Source organism: Sitophilus oryzae, unplaced genomic scaffold (assembly GCF_002938485.1).
Source record: "Sitophilus oryzae breed Bouriz unplaced genomic scaffold, Soryzae_2.0 scaffold_60_pilon_pilon, whole genome shotgun sequence".
Taxonomy (NCBI): Eukaryota; Metazoa; Arthropoda; class Insecta; order Coleoptera; family Curculionidae; genus Sitophilus; species Sitophilus oryzae.
The window spans coordinates 505,295-526,604 of NW_022147207.1; the positions used below are offsets into that span (position 1 = coordinate 505,295).

The 21,310-nt window shown below is 31.3% G+C and overlaps 2 protein-coding genes across 3 annotated transcripts in view; both read right to left on the minus strand.

Moving 5' to 3' along the window:
• LOC115887685 (corticotropin-releasing factor-binding protein) overlaps positions 1 to 8,637 on the minus strand; it is a 77,841-nt gene extending 69,204 nt beyond the window's left edge. Inside the window, exon 1 of one of the 2 annotated variants that reach the window (XM_030907144.1) lies at positions 8,460 to 8,637. The gene's annotated coding sequence lies outside the window, so the exon portion shown is untranslated. The remainder of the gene's footprint in view (positions 1 to 8,459) is intronic. The other variant, XM_030907146.1, reaches the window with a different exon arrangement.
• Positions 8,638 to 12,286: 3,649 nt separating this feature from the next.
• The window catches only part of LOC115887689, a 62,289-nt gene continuing 53,265 nt past the window's right edge, over positions 12,287 to 21,310 (minus strand). Inside the window, exons 5-6 of the mRNA XM_030907152.1 lie at positions 17,858 to 18,295; positions 12,287 to 12,478 (exon numbers count right to left, since the gene is read on the minus strand). Of these exons, the coding sequence (XP_030763012.1) occupies positions 12,357 to 12,478; positions 17,858 to 18,295 (560 nt within the window). The 3' untranslated portion in view covers positions 12,287 to 12,356. The remainder of the gene's footprint in view (positions 12,479 to 17,857; positions 18,296 to 21,310) is intronic.

A 21,310-nucleotide genomic window follows, 5' to 3' on the forward strand; every position in this document is an offset into this window, starting at 1 on the left:
CTCAGGAACCATCAGTTCAAAGTTGGTCAAAGAATGCCTAGAGTAACTGTAAAAATTAGGCAAAGACAATAAAGTCCTCCTACTCTGGGTTAGTTCCATAACAAGGGACCCGGCCATCCTCTGCCGGAAACACTGCGACCTGTGAGACCTATTGTGTTTGTCCCCTTTCTATATCTGCACCCATTCTCCTATCTCTGTGCCATGCACTAACTTATGCAGGTCCTTGATAGGATGGAAGCATAGTTCCTCCGGTTCTAGCCTAGCTTTCCCAAATAAAAAGTGTCCCAAACATTATGTGCTCCGCTGTTTCCGGGTCTTTATCGGCAGAGTCTGCAGCAAAGACTTCCCTGATACAGGTTGAGCTTGTTCAGGTAACACATGATAATCATATGTCCTATCAAGAGGATGTTGTAATCCACACTTTATTCCTTCTAAGCATTAGCAGTTCTTTTGCGGTTTTAGAGCTAGGTCCTTGGATAAAAGCATTGCTGTGCCTGTACCCCTGTCTGTTTCTTCAGAGAACATTCTGCTTTTCTTTGAGTCAGAGTTTTAGTGCACTACGGGCCATATATTTGGGTATTCCTAGTACTGGCTCTAGACCAAGATAGGATGCCGATGATCCTTGCCTCGCTATCTCATCGGCTTTTTCGTTGCCTTGGATGCCGCTGTGGCCCGACACCCAGAATAATTTAATTCTGTTCCTTCGTGCCAGAGCTCCCAGTTCACCTAGGCAATCCCAGAAGAGTCTAGACGATACCTTTGGGCTCATACTGGACTGTCTGATGTGCTTACCTGAATAAGCTCTTGTACTGTTTTCTCTCACACATTGTAGAATGGCAAACATTTCTGTCTTGAATACGGTGTTTACCCAAGAAAAAATATAAGCTTACCCTTGGTCTTTTCCCAAATACTCAGAAATACAGACGGGTGAAAGACCGCTGAAGGAACAGAAGCTGGAGTATATGGGCAAAGACCAAGGGTAAGCTTATCCTTTTCCTTGGGTAAACACTCAATCGTATTGAACCAACATAAAGCAAAACTCAAGAAACTGGAAGACTTCAGTACGACTGACATCGAAACCAAACCGTCTTAAATACTGGCCTTTGTCAAAGCCCTGAAACTGTATAATAAGTTATAAATAAATAAATAAAATAAAATAAATAAATTTATAAAAATCAATTTTTTTTTTCAAAGCTGGTTACGTTTAATTTAGTCTTTAATCTTACCAACTTTTAATGGAATGCACTTAGTTTAAAGTAGTTTTTCGGTGATGTTATATAAAACTCCATTTTGGAAAACGAAAACTTTTATATATGTACATAGAGCGTTCTTTTAGAGGAGTTTATAAGTTTTTGTCAACTCCTACATTTTTAAGATATTTGCTATACTCTGAAAACTACTCCGTGTTAAAGTATTCAATATACTAAGTTACTTTTGATGACTAAATTTTTACTCAAAATAATACCTTCAAATTTTTGTTTCACAAAATAATTTTAGAAACGTACCTAAATAATTCTTTTGTAAATTAATATTTAAAAAAAATGAATTGACCAAATTAGACGTTTCTGTATATAACAGACGCTAAATTTTTTTTCTAGAAACTATATATGTTTTTATATTTTACGTTTAGCGTGTATCATTACGTTACGTGATCAGCTGTCATATATTACTGTTAATCAGTTCACATAATCAAGCTCGAACTAAAATGTGCACTCTGCTTACTACGACATCGTTTTCAGTCACACGATATTTCCATTCAAAACAACTCAGCTGAAATAAGCTTAAAATCAATTTTATTGGGAATATGTTAGTAAACAACCATTTTACTGCATATTAAACCAGCTTGCCAATTTAGATTATCAAACATAATCCTTTTTTAATTAGAATAATTCTCTAATTATAATTTATGTAATCCATCTGTAAGTTTTGTTTAACAGATTTTTTTTAGTTTGCTTTTCCCAAATATGCTAATGAGGCACCTTCGTTCCATTTGAAAAAAATGATATATGATCAAAAATACGATTTGGGCATCATTTAAGGACAAGGCTTGCGAAACATTAGACGATCAAATCTATTTTTCTAAGGTACCTTGATTAAAAATTAGTATTTTTGACACAGCCACGGTACTCTAGATGAATAAATGAAATTTATATACTGGAAAAACCGGAAAAATGTAAAAAGTTGACATATGATATGTCATTCTATTCAGAGTATCATTTTCTGAATAAAGTAAAAAAGTACTGAAAGTGATCGAAACTGGAAGTGATCGAAAACAATTGAATACGTCAATCAATCCTAATTTATGTCAATATACTAACATACCAAATATCGTTTTTATTTGGAGACATAAAAAAGTTATAGGGAAATGAAAAATTAATTTGCAACAAAGATCCAATTTAGACAAGCCAATTTTCTATTTTTATCGTTTATAAAATAACTTTAATCGCTGATATTCTTTAGTTCTCAATTTTTGCAGATCTAAATTTAATTTTTGATTCTTTAGTATACAGTTACCACCAGCTAATAGCAAATTGAAGTTGATATAAAAACAATCGATTACACTCATCGCATAAAGGGTTATTGTATAGATTTTCTTTCATACATCATTTAACATCTGTTTTATACGTATATGGTATCGACAGTTTTTGTTTTCCACGGCCACGTCCAAGTGTGTATCTTGGAACTCTTGGAGAAGACGAGCTTTTAATGGCCTTTTTGTTTCTTTATCTTTCCACATAGTTTCTATATAACGCGCCATTACTACGATACGCAACATCATAATGAGTGTTTGCTGAATTGTACATAGTTCTTTATAAATGTTTTATAGAAACTTAGCACTTCGCAGGATTAAAGAAACAATCTTTTACATAACATGAAAAGCTGTACCTGTAGGTTTAGAACTATCTTTTTATTAAAACATGTCAAAAATTTTATGCCATGGAATGTTATAATAGTAATAATATAGTTTATATGATATGATATAAATTGCATATTTTTTGAAATTGACAGCACAAATTCAAACATAACCATTGTAAATTGCAAATAATCTCCCAGACCTTTTGTTACAAAAGGACATTAACTCCACTGAAACTTTAAATATTTTCATAAAAAAAACATTTTTCATAAAAAAAAATTGACGTTAATTCAGAAATTATTTGGAAAAAATCGAAATAAAAATGAAACTTCTACACCTTGTATCTCCCAAACTAAGCATTTTAGGACATACATTTATACAAAAATTTTTTACTTATTTTTATCTGCAGAATATGCTGCTGGAAGTTTCCGGACTACAGTTCGGAGCACTCTGTATAAATAAATAACCACTGAGCAGTTGTGTTCGTTAGATTATAAACGCAATATCTTGCAAAAAATTACAAAATATTCAGTGTATGTATATGTAAAGCAAACAAAACGTTATAGAGATAAATAACACAACAATTTTATCAAAGCATGTTCTGAATAAATGTTATAACTTTTATTTTACTTTTTTGAAGAATAGAAAACAAATATGTACAACCAACCAAATATCTGGAAATGTTATATAAGAATTCAGGAAACGAAATATTCGTATACGGACATGTATACTACAGCTATAGAAGTTTTTAGCTGAGGACTAGATAAAATAAGTAAATATTGAACAGAAGGAAAAGAATCCTTTTAGCTGGACTTTAGCGCTCCCACACCCGCTTTAGAGATAACACCTATCAAATGTTTTCTTATTATAGATTTTTTTTATAGATTCTTTCTTTTATAGATTCAATCTGTATTCAAGTGTATGTATTGTGTACTAAAGATTATATTTTCCTTCAAATTCACTGATGGTATTACAAAGAATGAATCAGGATTGTCTGTGCTTGAATTAGAGAGCACTAATTTTTAGTTTCATTATTTTTTAGATAGAAAAAGGAGACGATAACTTATAATACTTTGTATATTATTAATACTTTTCTTTCAGAATTATAGAATTATGTATTTATTTAAAAGTAGTAATACAAGTCTTTGAATTTTTTTTTTAGACTTCTTTTACTTTGAAAATCTACTCCAATATAAAGCTCCTTCCAAACTAATTGAATAGGGCATTATGTATTTTTTATTAGAAACACAATGTAATAAACTTTATTTACGATTATTTTTCTTCGAATAAGTTTATTACTTCCCTTAAAACTGTTTTCTTTAACGCTAAGTTAGTTATCAGATGCGTAACCCACGCAGGCTTTGGCAATTCATCACAGGTTATTACGTCTTTTAATACGCAATTCGTTGATCTTCTCAAAGTAAACTGTCTATCGTCACGTCATACAGATGTATATGAGTTACGGCCTCTTAAAAAAAAGAGGCTGTAAATTAAATTGTCTTAAATGACAAGTTATTTTTTTTACTTTTAAAGAAATCGATATATTTGTTATGTAGAAGGTATTTATTAATCTTATTTGTTTTAGAGTTTCTATATACGTCCGGACCACCAGACATTATATGGGTTTTTAAGATAGTCTAGCTAGAATTTGATTTTTTTAATATATAAATTAAATACTTTATTTTATATATAAGGAAAACTTTAACAATTAGTTTTAAAGTAAAATTAGATATAAGAATTGCCGACTGTGAACTGCCTCAACGTGTCGAAAAGTAAAGAGAGTATACTTGTTAAGAGCTACATCTTGGAACTGTTGGTTAAGAAGTTCAACAATGAAAAAAAGCTTGGATTCTTCTAACTACTAAGTAATGGAGACAAACACTCTCTAAAATTAAAGTAGCAATTTGATTCCTCAACATTGGTGGCAGCGGTGGGATACACACCTCCCCCCTTAATGAAAGATTTCATGAGGTGTAAGTGATATGAAATCTCGAAAATAATAAAAGTTTAACATAAGTTATTAGTATAAAATAACGTAGATGAAATAACTTAACTAATAAGTTTAACTAACTTATGCTCTATCTAATTATAATCTAAAATAATCAGGATAAATACAATAAACATGATATAAAGGATTTAAGTTTGATGTTAAAAATCATTATTGTAGATAACTAATGTTTACGTTAAAAGGTAAGACCACAGCAGTATATATCGCCAAAACATCCAGACAACGACAAAAAATACAATTTACCTTTGAACTAAAATGACAGACAACTGTCACTGTCAAGTAACCCTTACCCTGGATTATTTTAAACAAAAAAAAAATTCTGTAGGTTAGGCAAATTTATTCATGTAAGACGCCACATGTTTCTGTTTAAGTTTTAACCCAGTGGCAGCTAAAAGAGCACGTTATCTTAAAATACTTTACTTTTCTTCCAAATGTAGTTAAATGTTCTTTTTTTAAATAATGAACATCACAGATTTTTTTGAACATGAATAAAAATGTATTTATTAAAATTACAATGTATTTTTTTAGATATAATTTCTGGTTTGAGCAGTTACGAACGTCGAATCATGGATCACATCTATCTCAATCGAAGGACAAAAAAAAATTGTTTGTGGCAATCATTTAATAGACCTGTCAATCCCCAGCCTTTAATCTAAGATTCCAGCTTATCAAGGTTGCAGGAACCGACATTTAGACGCAGCTCGAGTAATCAGGTAAAATAAAAAAATCATGAAGTTTTTGTTCTTATATAACACGGAAATTGTATAGAAAGAATATTAGTTAGTAATAAATGTAATATTTTACACATATCGAATGAATATCTTATATTTATTATTAATCGATTTATTTATTTAACTATAATTAAGTTAACATAACTACTCGCTTATATTTATGAAAGTTATAAAAATTTACTACAATACATAAAGAGAAAAGCGTAACGGAAATCGTAGACGGCTTGTTATCGTTTTATTAAAGCCATAAAAATTTTATGGGGAGAATAAATGACTAAAAAGAAAGTTCATCAGACGAAACAACCCTAACTAGTATACTAATAATTACTCAAAAACAATATGATGTATAAACATCGATTTAAGTGTTTTATATCCCTATAATTCTTATATACTTAGATTTGGCTTCCTTTTCTAAACCACAGATGCACTCATTATTTTTCTAATAAGCGCAAGTATTTCGAGCTCAGGAACACGCCCAAAAGAATATTTTCGCGAAAAAAAAGTATTTTTTCAAAATTTTTATGATACAATGTATGCAACATAGGTAGTAGATGAAAATTAGAAGAACGAAAAAAACTGAAAAAATTCCGTGGTTCTCAAAATGTTGGCAACAAATATGTATTTCTCAAATTTGCAAAGTAAAATAACTTGGTTATTTTGGACTTATTTGAGAAACGGTAAAGAAAAATTATATTTCGTTTATCAAGATCTACCACCCCTGAAAATATTTACACGCTTATATAAAACCCTGTTAGAGAATAAGAAGAAAACGAGAGAAGAAGAAAACATTCTGTATATGTAATGTGTACTACCATCAGTCATGACCTATACATGCGAAACTTGGACACTTAGAACGGACATTATAAGGAAACTGTAGGTTGCACAACGCTCAAAGGAAGGAAATATGCTGGGAATAACCTAGAAAGACCGTAAAAGAATAGAGTGGATACGACAAAAGACCTAGGTAATAGATGTCATCAACAGAATTAAATCCCTCAAGTGGCAATGGGCAGGACAGCTGGCAAGAAAGACGGACAACAGATGGACCACAAAAATTACAGCATTGTACTCACGAGGAATTAAGAGACCTACAGAAAGGCCAAGATGTGATCATGATATTAACAAATTAGCAGGGATAACTTAGGCCCGCATAGCCAACAGTAGACAACAGTGGACCCAATTACAAAGGCAGTATCTAAATATGTAAGGGAAACTACACCATAATTGGAAATGCTCTGTACTAATTGGAAATGCTGTACTTTCCGCTCGCTCTCAGGGGTCGGGTAAAGCGGGTGTGTGGCCGAAGGAAATATATATTGGCTAGGTATTAATTTTTATTTGCTTGTGATGCAGTAAAAATGACGTTTTCTAGTTTTGTTTAGTTAATATTATTTTGTTGTGTTCAAAAAATGTGTTAATTTTTATTTTCTAGGAAATTTGTAGGTATATAAGTAATCTACGGGAACACGGTTTGATAACCAAGTCTATGATATTTATTGATAGAGAAATTCATGTAAACGTTTTATTCAAAAAATGTGTTTTTTTTAATTATTTTTCATTTTTAAGAAAACAAAGGCCCTAGGCCCCCCCTGGGTTCAACCCCAGGCCCCCCCAGGCCCTCCCCAGGATAGATTGCTAGTTACGCTAATGCCGCTCAACAATAATAAGCCTTTTGGTCGCCATACTACGTATTCTAAATCTATACTAATATATAAAATCCTTAAGTGACTGACATACTGATTAATCACGATCCTGCTCAAACCACTCAACGTAAGAAGCTCAATTTTTGCATACAGGTTGATTCTATGGTGTAGAAGTTCGATAAGAAGGGAATTTTCGAAATTCCAGTTCCAAGAGAGTGAAACCACCAGTCAAATATTACAATATTTTTTATTTAAAAAACGGTCATGTTTCAGAAAAAAACGCTTAAACATTTTTTTACATATTTTAAGATTTGTTAAAAATGTATACAGGGTGTTTCAAAAAATCTGGTCATTGGTTAATCACGATCCTGCTTAAAGCGCTTGACGTAAAAAGCTGATTTTTTGAAAACAGATTGACTTTAGGGTGTAGAGGTTCGATAAGAAGGGATTTTTTGAAGCTCGGATTCTAAGGGGGTGAAACTATCCCTCATATATATTAAAATATTTTTTATTTAAAAACCGGGGAGTTTTTTGGAAAAACTCTTAAACACGTATATTTTATTTTGTTGTTTTACATATTTTAAGATTTTTTATAAATGTATACAGAGTGTTTCATAAAATATAACCATTGAGTAATCACGATTCTGCTTAAACTGCTTGACGTTTAAAGCTGATTTTTGGCAAACAGATTGACTGTGGGGTGTAGAGGTTCGATAAGGAGGGGTTTCTCTAATCTCAAATTCCAAGAGGGCGAAAACACCCCTCAAATATTACAATATTTGTAATTTAAAAAACGGTTAGTCTTTCGGGAAAACGCTTGGACAAGCATAATTTATTTGTTTTTTTACATATTTTGAATTTTTTTAAAAAATCATACAGGGTGTTCAAATAAAGTAATGCCAAATTGATTAACCACGATTCTGCTTAAACTGCTTGACGTAAAAAGCTTTTTTTTAGCAAACGGATTTTTCCCAGTCAAATTCCAACGAGATGAAACTACCCCTCAAATATTACCAAGTTATATAATAATATCGCCATATTGTTTTTTCTCATGCTGACATAAATGTGAGAAAATTTTATCCAGTTTGTATGTTAATGGAAATTCTTGCTTTGCTTTATCATCACCATTACAAATGATTAATTCGACGCTGGTACACCCTAGTTATTATAAAAAAGCAATAAAATATGATCAAAAAGAGAGTAATACATTGTTCAAAAATTACCTTATAAAAAAAATTAAACGTATTTTTCACCTCTTCATTGAAAAACACTTTCACTACACTACGTCTTTCATACTACACCGTTTAAACTTTTTCGCTAAATTCCAAAATACACAGTAGCGGTGTAGTGGCAAGGCAAATAAAGATTAAAATTATTACAAAATATCTTTAGCTCTATTTCAACAATTATCGTTAAACAAATATGTAGTTGTATTAATTGAATCTGGAGAAGTGCGAACGCGCATTCTTATTTTAATTTCTTATCTTAAAACACATAATAAATCTAGCTTTTACTCGCTATGACAGAACAAATATGTTATTGTTACAGATCAATACCCCGCATTTTTTAGGTCGGTTTTTTAATTGTAAATAAACAAACATACGTAGTTTTATGTATATATGTTTGTATCAATTAAGAGGAAATATTTGCTAATTTGTACAGCCTTGGAAGTAAACATCAACGGGAAAGTCTTATTGATCTTTATTTTCCCTTCCACAAAGCTAAGAAAAAGACAAACAATACATACAGCTTTACTTGTGTAGAGCATTGACATACTATAATGAACTTGCGAGATAAAATGTTAATTCATATATATTGAAATATTCATTCAACAAGTAACTGACTTATATTAGGAATATGAATTTTTTACTGAATATTTTTTCAAAAAATTTCTTGGTTTATTGAAAAATACTTTTTTATACCAAATTCATTACATAGTGTTAGTGATTTTCTTTACTGAATATTAGTGGTATTCTACCCTTGTAGACTTTTACGTGACTTATTATTTTATTCATGTATGTCAATTTTTGATCTATGCGTTTAATAATAATAATAATAAATAACGCTTCTGTGGTTTTGTATATGCCTTAACCCACTCTCCAATACTTTGAACGAAACAGCATATGGCGTTAACATTAAATACGAAAAATCAGTAGGACATAAAATTAACCATCTCCTATACATGGACGACATAAAACTATATACAGCGACAAAAACAGAACACACCGAGCTACTTAAAATTCTAGAAAATTCCACAAACGACATAAAAATGGAATTTGGGATGAACAAATGTAAAACACTACACATAAACAGAGGTAATTGGCAAAACGAAGAGCAGGCATCTACATTAAACAATGAACACTTAGACAACATGCAACCCAACGAATATTACAAATACTTGGGAATTTTACAAAACAGAAAAGTTGACCATACCGCACTCAAAACCCAACTAAAAGAACAATACAGGAAAAGACTAAGTAAAATACTGAAAACCGAACTAAATTCAAAAAACACAGTTAGAGCGATTAACACCTACGCCATACCGCTGCTCACCTATTCATTTGGAATCATTAAATGGTCCAAAACAGATCTGGAAAATTTAAATATTCTGACAAGAACTCAGCTAACTAGATTCCGACAGCTGCATCCCAACTCTTGCAAGGAGAGGCTGACCATTGAAAGAAAAGAAGGAGGTAGGGGCCTGACAGATATTCACGAAATACACAACAAACAGATTAATTCGAAAAAAAATACTTTAAAGAAAAAAATACCTCATTACACCAAGCAGTAACTATAGCGGATGCTAACTACACACCATTAAATCTTAACGCAGAAAATATTCCTGTTTCAAATATACTCACATTAGAGGAAAAGAAAAACAAATGGTCCCAAAAGCAACTACATGGAAAACACTGTCATATTATGAACAACCCCGACATCGATAAAGAACTGTCATATTCATGGCTACAAAAAGGGCAACTGCAACCGGAAACGGAGGGATTCATTATAGCGATACAAGATCAAGTAATAGCAACGCGCAACTACAGGAAATACATAATAAAAGATAGGGCCCAACAAACGGATACCTGCAGGCGTTGCCACCTCCAAAGTGAAACAATAGAGCATATTACAAATGGTTGTAAAATACTCACTGGTACAGAATACACTCTAAGGCATGACTTTGTTGCGCGTATTATACATCAAGAAATAGCAAAAACATATAAATTTATACAAGAAGAACAGCCCTATTACAAATACACGCCGCAATCTGTCTTTGAAAACGACACTATAAAACTCTACTGGGACAGAACGATCCATACTGACAAGACAGTAACATGCAATAGACCTGATATAACGTTAACACTAAAAAAAGAGAAAGTAACATATCTAATAGAAATCAGTGTTCCGAATGACAACAATATAACAAAGAAATATGAAGAAAAAATTAGCAAATATATTCCACTAACACAGGAAATAGAACGAATATGGCAACAAAAGAAGTTAAAATCCTACCATTTATTATATCTAGCACGGGCCTCACACACAGGAAATTTAAAGAAAACCTCGATATTTTAAATTTAAAAGGTCATATTCACACACTTGCTCAAAAAGCAGTAATCATTAAAACCACAAACATAACCCGCTCCTTCTTAAAACAATAGAAACAAAACAATAGAAACTCTGACAGTACTTGGTAATGAACACCCGTCTGTCAGAATATACCACATACATAGACGTATCAATCCTCACAAGCTGCCTTATGTTGCCAAGATATGACTTAATCCATTCGAGCGGCACTCTCCTGAATCTATAGTATTGCAATTTGTTAATTAAGATATCATGATTTCTAAATAGATGATATGTTTATGCAAATATTATCAAGATTTTAGCTAAAAAGTCTAAATAAGTCGAGAAATAAACCGTCTAAACTATTATACATTATTTAAACATAGTTTTTTTTCGGAACAGTCAAGACGTCATTTTCTACTGTTTTTTACACTATTCATTATTTTTATAATAAATCTTATTACAATGTTATTTGTCTAACTAAATTTATATAACTTATCAAATTCTTTTAGCCAAACAATTAACGTAAACAAAAGTATTAAATATGGAGCATGATAAATTAAATCAAATCTTATTATGTCTTTTGAATAAAATTAGAATTACAAAGTTTAGTTGTCACAAAACAATTTTAATTCTACTGCAAATGGTATTGCGTAAATATGAAGTGATCCTTCTAATACTTTAATCTTATTTTATTAACGAAAACATTAAACGTAAAAAGGGGATTCTAACGACCCACCACGGGGCTCCTTATAGGTGGACATTAAGTAATTAATTTTAAAAAATAATTTCTGTAAAGAATTCTAAATATTTTTATAGCGTTCTAATAATTTTATTAAATAAATAGAATACCTATGCAACATTTATTCTGATGGAAGTAACTTATGTATATAAAAATGTATATTCAACAAAATTTCAGATACTTTTTTCAACTAACAGCGCATGCAACAAACGCTGCTTTGAAAATTGCGATCAAATCGGCTTCAGAATTTTGCGATTTAAACGAACCATATTGCAGCTTATGTTTTGTGGTGGTCTTAAAATAGAAACTTTGAACATAAAAAACTTAAACCTCAGTTGTATTGAACTGAAGTATAATAATCTATGGTCGATGTTGCAAGTTTTTCTCTTTAGATACTATTTTTTATATTGGTGCATTGGGAAAATAAAAAAGTTTATAAAGCAGTAAGAAATTAAAAAGAAAAATTCGAAAAAAATTATTTAATGAATGAAATATAATATAACTTTATTAAATGCTACAATGTTACTGAAACAAAAAAGAAAGAAATCTTAAAGGAATTATAACGACGATATAATAATTTAATAATTATTAATTTAATAAATAAATGAAACAATATACATATATTTTTATATAAATATTCTATTTGTGTTATAATCTAAAAGTAAAGTAAAAATATCAAGAATAAATTATTATAAATTAAATAATAAATAAAAAACAAAATATACTTTTAATTGTCTTAGATAAAAAATTAATATAATACACAATATGGGTAACATTTTGGTATTTCCATTCCATTAAGTTCTATTTTCCATCAATCGTCTTGCCTTGGAAATATACTGGCATGAGATGGAGAATGCCCAATTCCACTTGTTGAATACTCGTGTACATCGGGATGGCTATCAGTATCAGCTAGCCACTGTCGATCATAGTGCCCTAAAATTAGGAAATTATGCAACAAGTGGCAACATTTATACAGAAATGTCATGTTTAGATTAAAATCAAATCATTAAATAAGAAGTCAAGGCAGTGAGAGTACTATTGTTGACAGTACTATTGTTACATTCTTACTTATTCTCAGTTTTGTTTGATGTTTCACTTGGCATATAGAACCCACAAAATATGTAGCTAATCAGGGATAATACAACCTGTCTCGGGGACATTACATGCCAAAAAAAGCGAGAAAATCGACAGAAAGAAATATAAAAAATGAATAAATAAGAAGGAAGGAGAAAAAAAGAGAAAGAGAAAGAGGAACAACAAATAAACAATTAAATAAAAGAAGAAAAAACAAAAAAAGTTCCAGATGAAGCTCAGTAATTTTGTCAACACCTTCGGGTGGCGTTACATTTTAATTTTCTTTGTTTTATGCTTGTATTTTTTTTCCTTTTGTTCTCCTTCTTTCCTTAATTTTTTCTTTTATTTTTTTTGTACTCTTTTATTGTTCCTTTTTTCTATATTTTAGTTCTTAACACTTTTTCTGTATTAAATAATAATGTTTTAAAAGCTTGTAAGTAACGTTTTTATAAATGTCTTATAGAAATGAGAAATTATCATTGATTATCATTCAAACGGTCACTCTGCAGCTGATTTTAATCATGCAGTATTTCAGCTACAGTCGTAAAAAAGTGTCTTTTATAGATTTACGTTACATTACTTTATGTTCATAAAAAACTTGTTATTTTTAGAATGCTTATAGATCTGTGCAAATAGGTACCAAATTAATGCAAGATTGGGACTAATTAAACGTTATTCCACAATTATGAGCAGGAAATTTACCAGTTCGTGGACTTCCAAGAACACAATTATTTCCATTACATTGTCTCCAAAAGGAAATGAAAAGTAAACCGTCCAATTTAAACTAAAAGTAATTTTAAGGAAGTGTAATCTCTGAAAGAATTTTTGTGGACACATTTGGTTTTTTCTATTAGATCGATTTGATATTCATAATTAAAACTTGAATTAATCAAAGCGTATTCATGTGGATTCAATGAAATATAGGTAGAAATATTTATACAATCTACCGTATGATCGAAAAAAAAACGGCGTCAGCGATGGCTATGAAATGAAGTCGCTGTCATTTTATATGTAAATCTATATGGGAAATGTCATCTATCGTCATTTCCCAGCCAACTGGACGCCGTTTTTTTTCGATTATACGGTATTATAGACTGTATCCAATGCTGCTAAATTGTATACATCACAGCGACAGTCTGTCATTTTTATTCACTGGTAAATTTTAAATTTTATTTTCTGTATTTTACAACTTTTTCCCATAAATTAGCTACTACTTATAATATGTTTAAAACTTTTTGTGTTAGAACAAATCGTACATACTTGCAACACTATAATCCCTTAATTATAGTTATTAACTGTATTTCTTTTGGCTTTCAATGCTTTTCAACTGAAACGTTAGAAGATTTATACGGTACTAATCAAATTCAAATATATTCTCATATAAATCTTTCATCAAAATTCAAACTTGAATGGTGCTTACATACATATTTTTAAGCCAGATTTTCATAACGTTATTAAATTTTTGAGGCATAATCTTGGAAGCTCGTTTAAAGTCAACCTCTATCTTCATATTATGAACATGGGCTTCTGATATACAAGGCGAGTCTTAAATAAGTGCAAATACTTTCACGGGTGGTATATTTTGACGCCAGGAACACAGGAAATTTTCAAACTTAACTCGTTATTTTGGACTTATCTGAAAAATGCTAAAGAGAAAATATGTTTCTTTTGTCGAGCTCTGCCAGCCCTGAAAACATTTACACTTATTTAAAACTCACCCTGTATAACGCTGTCTAGATAAAAAAGATTATAAACTGTAGATTATGATTTTAGAGACTATACCGGGTGTCCCAGAAATAAGTGCAAATATTTTAACTGGTAGTATAGTTCAACCCCAGAAACACGCCTATTAGGTTTTTTCCGCGAAAAAAAAAATTTTGAAAATTCGAAATTTTTTGAAAATGTTTTTGGAAATTTTTTTAGTTTTTAGTTAAAAAAAAATAATTTCTTGATAATATGAAAACATAGGTATTAGATTAAATTTACAAGAAAGAAAATCCAGAAAAGATCCAGTGGTTCTCAAAATTTTAGCAAAAAATCATTTTTTTTTGGAAATTTTCAAAGTAAAATAACTCCGTTATTTTGGACTTATTTGAAAAACGCTAAATTAAAAATTATTAAAATATTTGCACTTATTTCTGGGACACCCTGTGTATATGGATAATTAAAACAAATATCCAATTTAACCAAAAAAAAAATAATATCTTTTGTCTGGACATGTTTTTAACGTCATTATTACACCCTTTTGTTTAACCTACAAATTTATTCGCTGACTGATAAAGCTAACAAAGTTACAAAGTCTAAAGTGTCCAGAAAATTATGCAAAAATTTGTTATATCCCAAGGTAAAAGGTTTTTTTTATTTTTCAACACCCAAACTCCAACCCAAATTAAGTTATGTAAAAAGCAATCAAGCTGAAACATAAACGAAATTTTAGATGATTGTAGATATAAAATTTTTAAATACTACGTATATTAAAATATGTCTTTACTTAAAACTATTGATCAATCAGATACGTGGAGTATGTGCTTAAATTTTCTTTACCAAGAAAAGTATTATTATATTATGAGTGAAAGAAAATACCGTATGATCGAAAAAAAATGGCGTCCAGTTGGCTGGGAAATGACGATCGATGACATTTCCCAAAGAAATTTACATTACTGATAAAAAAGATAGACTTGAACTAAAGTTGAAAAAAAATTTTCTTGAAAAAGAGAATTTATTTTAGCGTAAAAGAAAATATTTTGCTCTTAACTCAAGAAAACTGGTTCTCTTGAAAAATTCGAAAATTTCTCTTATATCGATTTTCATTCAACCAAGTGCAAGTTACTTTGTTTTAAGATAATAACAAAAATACGCTAGGAAGTACTTCATTCAAGAAACATGGCCATTTTTCCAATAGCTAAATACTCTTTTGATGAAAAATAATAACGACACGCAAAGACGATGACGAAGGACGGTATATACAATCAGTCGTACGTCGCATTTCATAGGTCGCACATCATAGTACGTACGGGTTTTCTTGCTTGGAATTTTCCACTTGGAATTTTGCATAATTTGCTTTTTAAACGCATATCGTATAACAAATTAGTGATCGTTATTAACATGCATTTGTCATTTTTTATGGACAAATTTTAGGATCCTTTAAAGGAATTTCATAAAAAATGGAAATTAGAGCATTTATTTGCTATATTTGAAGGTAAGAGACATTTACCTAATGCACCTGTTTAGATAATGCATGCGTGACTATAGATAGAATAAGAATATAGGTATATCAATAGATATAGATCTAACACGACTGCACATTGTCATTGGTAGATATGCCAATGCGACAATGATTAGAATGGTCACTAACGGAATTAGTACTGGGAGAATTGTCAGATCAGGGGCTTGGAACACCCTCAAAAAGGAAATACCACTCCTGCAACTCCCAGTGAACGATATGCCAAGAACGTACAACTTTGACAAACATGTCAATGTAGTATTGAGCAATAAGAAGGATTGGAAGAGCGAAACGCTTGCCCAGCAGTTAAAAGACCATACTATAACTTGGTATACTGATGCTTCCAAAACCAATACGGGAACAGGGATCGGAGTGTTTGGGCCGACAGCTAATTACTACGAACCAATGGGCACTTACCCTAGTATCCTACAGGCAGAAATCTACGCTATCGAGAGATGCGTACAACTTATCTTAGATAGGAACTATCGGAAACAAGAAATAGCCATCTTATCTATAGTCAAGCAGCGTTAAAGGCGATCAACTCAGTATCAATCAATTCGAAATTTGTCAAAGAATGCATAGAGAAGCTGAATAAATTAGGCAAAGAAAACAAAGTCCTCCTACACTGGGTGCCTGCTCACCAAGGGATAGAAGGCAATGAAAAGCAAATAATCTAGCTAGGAAAGGAGCGAACACTCCACTAACTGGACCAGAACCGTTCTGCTTTCCAAGTGGTAACCAACTCAAGGCGGAACTCAAGAACTTGGAAGATTCCATCCGCAACCTGGAATGGAAATCTTGCAATGGTTTAAGACACTCGAAGAAGTTTCTGAGGGCTTATGATCAAGAAAAATCACAGATCTTCCTGGGTCTGAGTAAGAACAATCTTCGGATTGTCACGGGGTTTTTAACAGGACACTGTCTCCTCAATGAACACCTCAGTAGATTGAAACTAAGAAGAAACGGCGAATGCAGATTCTGTGGGGAAGATGGTGAAACACCAGTACACCTCATCACTGAGTGCGCCGAGACGACAACCATTCGTACCATGAATTTTGGTACGACTGATATTGGAGATGGAGAACTACCCTCTATAAAACCGTCCCAGATACTGGCTTTTGTCAAAGCCCTGGGACTGTATGATGAGTTATGATTCAAGAAAGGGGGACACAATGGATCTGTAAGGTCGAAGTGATTAACCCCCCTCCCACTCATTCTAAATTCTAAATTCTAGGTATATCAATTTTTTATGCAAATAATTACAAAAATTTTAGAATTTCAAGTCGTATTAAAAAATTGAAAACGTGACCAAATCTTATAATTTGTTTGCTTTACTTTACTTTAATTAATCGTAATGTAACATTTTTTTGTAATTTGTAGAGGGATGAATCACCCCAAAAAATACCAAGGAGTGAAGAAGCAGAAATAACTACGATCGAGGAAAACAATATCACTTTACTTACTACAGACCAGGAAAACCTAAATTTATCAGAAAATAATATATCTCGTAATATGCCTGTATATTATGTTGTATAGACTTCTCTTAGATCAAAATAAATTTTAGTTGAGTCAATGGTATTCGCTATTGGTTTAAGAAAAGTGTCTCTTTAATCAAGAAATGTCCCTTTTCAATCAAGAATTTTTGCATCAATCAAAGAGACTATTGTTCTTGTAGCAAGAACTTCTTTGCATATTAATTTTGGGTCAAGAGTGAAATACTTTGGACAGATAGATTCTTCTATTCTCTAAAGTAATTTTTTAAAGCTTATCAAAAGATAGTTAATGCTCTGGGCAAAGAAACGTCGTTCTTGGCCCTTTCAGCGCCAATCTTTTGGGTCAAAGTCATATTCATTTCAACTGAAAGATCCTTTTTTTCAGTGGCATATAAAATGACAGCGATCTTCATTTCATAGCCATCGTTGACGCCGTTTTTTCTCGATCATACGGTACAAATATAATGCTACAAAGTGTTTCTATAAAAATTATTGTGCTATCATTATTTTATATTACTCCACCTGATACAACAGTAGGATCAGTGTCAATATCAACAGAAAAAAGTATATCATCGTCGTCGTCATCAGTGGTTTCATCGTAATCTACACCTTCACCTGTTAATCCAAAATACCCATATGGTGAATAAGAACTATCGTGTTGTGAGTGCGGGGTTTCCAGTGAATAATGGTCATAATCAGACAAACTTTTGCAGTCGTAATAACTCTTACAAGGTGCGCCGTGATGTCCTGCATGATATAATCCGTAATTCATATGGCTGGTGGCAATCTTCTTTAGACCGTTAATTGATGAGAGTAGTAGGGCTAACTTGGCCAATAGTAAGGCTTTCCCTCCGAGGACTGCCAGAAATTGAAAGCCTAGAGGAATTACTATGAAGCCCGCAGCTACTAGGCCAAACATCATCAGTTGGCTCATCATGTTGTCCTTGCGTCTGTGTCTTCCTAAATTGAAAATACCGAATGATAGAAATAAATACATATAATTAAAGAAATCATGATGTTCTATTTTAATTTCAATTATGATTTTCTTTGGTTTCATCATAAAAATTAAAACTTAAATAGTTTAAATATGTAATCCATCCCAGTAGATGCTGTATTTTTTGTTATATTTTGTCTGCTTGTGAAAATTTCACACCTGTAATTTTTAACCAATCAAAACGTGTTTTTTTGACAAATCACCATGGCAACGGATAAATTTTAGTGAATTTTTTTTCCTTGTGGGTACCCAATAATTATACTGGAAATTTTTTGACATTTATAATGACAGAATATCTTTTTGAGAGTCTGGTTTTTATTTGTTTACATGATAATTTTGATACATTTCAATTACAAAGCTGAGGTGAAAGTTTGTAAACTGCTTCCATATGCTTGACTTCGATTTCCTAGTATTCGCGGGTGTCAAATGCTTAATCTCCTGGCGAGTATTTTCTTTGCTTTCATGACCGAAGCGAAACATTTTTTTAAGCCGTGCCGCTTGACAGCTTCAAAACTGAAATAATTTTTAGGTTTGGGGTGGGTTTGGGTGTCACTTAGTTATCATAGTAACTAAATAATCAATTCCACCAAAAATCGAAAAATACCATAGATAAAAGAAAATAATCTACTATTAAGATAGATATGAAACTTAATAGTAAAATTTTGGGTCAAAGCGCCCCTCCGTGTTTATAGTGGAGACTACGTTTAACCCAGCGCTTTCGCCTTTTCTGCTGTAAATGTTTTTTATGTTTATATTTGAACTCAAAGGATTTATTTTTAAAGTTACACTGATATATTAGTATATCAGAGTAACTTTAATAAAACATAAGAATATATATATTTTACAATTTATTTTTTTATTTATTTTACAGAGTTTCATGTAAATGATCGTAAGTCGACTGGCTGTCTAATGAATAGACCGAGATTTATAGATTTTAAAGCGAACGAAAAAAAATCAAACAACGAATACATACCATATATTTTTCTTTTATCTAAGATACATACCTTATCGTCTTTTGGAAACACGTACATTTTTGCAGTTTTGTTAGTTTCTCTGCAAGATGCAACACAACAAGAAAACACCATTTTTACAGTTAATAAATAATAAAACTATTTCTGACTATGATATTTAAAATTTAGATAGATAGAAAATTAAAAAACAAACGAGTATTTGCAAACGCAGGCCCAAATTCAATAAAAATCAAAATTTTTCCTGCGAAAATCAGGCTTTTTTCACTGAAAAGGAATTTTTTTAATTTATCAGCAGTCAAGTTGACAATATACAGGGTGTTTTCGAATTAGTCTAAAAAAATTATGGTGTGATTCCTCATGTGTTCTTAAAACAATTTTTATATAACCATTAGGTCTAAAGTACTTCCTTTCTGATCTACAGGGTGTTAAAAATTAAAAAAAAATCGATTTTTTTGCTTAACATAAATGGTACACCACTGCTTTTTTAAAGAAAATATATTTTTTTCTTGACTGGCCATCCTTTTTCAACAAAATTGATTTTTTGAGTTTTTCTTGTTCATCAAACGGTTGTCGAGAAAAAAATAAATATACTTATTAAGAGCCCGCCTTAATTCGTTTTCTAACGATTTTTTATTTTTTAGATTAATTAGGAAACACCCTGTATATGCCTATCACAGGCAACCAAATAAACTAGTAACCTCTAAAAATTATTTTTCCTACCACTAGCGACATGCCGTGTTTTTAGTTTGTATTAAATTATTTTATCAAAATTTCACCATATAAGTTTCCAGGCAATAAAAAATACGTTTTAATTATTTGATTTTCAAACACAATTTGGTGTGGAATTTTCTTACCGAATACCACGAGGTCAAATTAAATCCGGACATTTTTTCTCGCTCATGAATATTATTAGAAAATTAATCTAAATTTTCATGAGCTCGAAAAAATTTCCGGAAATAATTTGACCTCTAGTGGTATTACTAGTGACATTTTTTTTAAACAAATCTTCAACAATGTTTAAACTTAACAAAAGCAGTCTCTAGTGAATCTATATTTACAAAGAATAAAGTTATGTTATTTCAAACAGTTGACAATGGTGTATTTTGAAATAAAATATCCCTTGCATGTAGTTGCAGCCATTGCATTTAAACTAGAATTTTTTACACACAACGAATTAAAGCCAATATTTGGACAGTTCAAAATTTGTATGGGATTTCCATATACCGTGTGGTGCATCGGAACACGGGACATAGGAAATCCCATGTTAATTTTGAAAAGGTCAAATAATATCTCCCCAGATAATTTTATACAAAAGTTGTATTAGACTTTTTTGAAAAGGCGTTAAAGTTGTACTTTTGCGGAGAATTTCGTTTCGTTTGGAACCTAACCTAACCTTGAAATTAGTAAAATTTATAATTTTTTTGTCAAGTTCGATGTCACATTTTGTTTAGAAAAATTTGAAGGTACCAAACAGAGTAATTTTGTACAAAATAATTATGAATTATGCAACTGAAAAAGTTACGATAGTTAAACATTTCGCTGGAAATAGTATTCCCGCTGTCTTTGATGTTTGCAGCTCAGTCTCTAGAAAGCCTATACCGAATAAATCAACAGTTTAAAGAATATACCAAAGGTTTGAAACTAAAGGCACCAAGGTATTAAGCACATGGAAGTGTGAAGATAAAAATAATTGAACAGGAAGAAAACAACAATAACTTGAATATTCTTCATGTCGAAGAAAAGAAAAACATTTACTCCCGTTTATTGGGGATACAGTAGAAAAAGAACACAGGATCTTTCGCCGAACGATTTTTCCTGTGGAGCATACTCAAAAACCGTCTTTATGGGCATATTAAACACAAAAATTTAGATGGACTGAAAACGTCACCTTTGTGGAATGATAAGAGTCTCCCCCTCCCTTAACAGTTTTGTATTGTGAGGCTTGAATTTCACAATCATTTGGAGTATTGTTTGGCTGTGAATGGGGAATCATGCATGTAATCCTTTTAT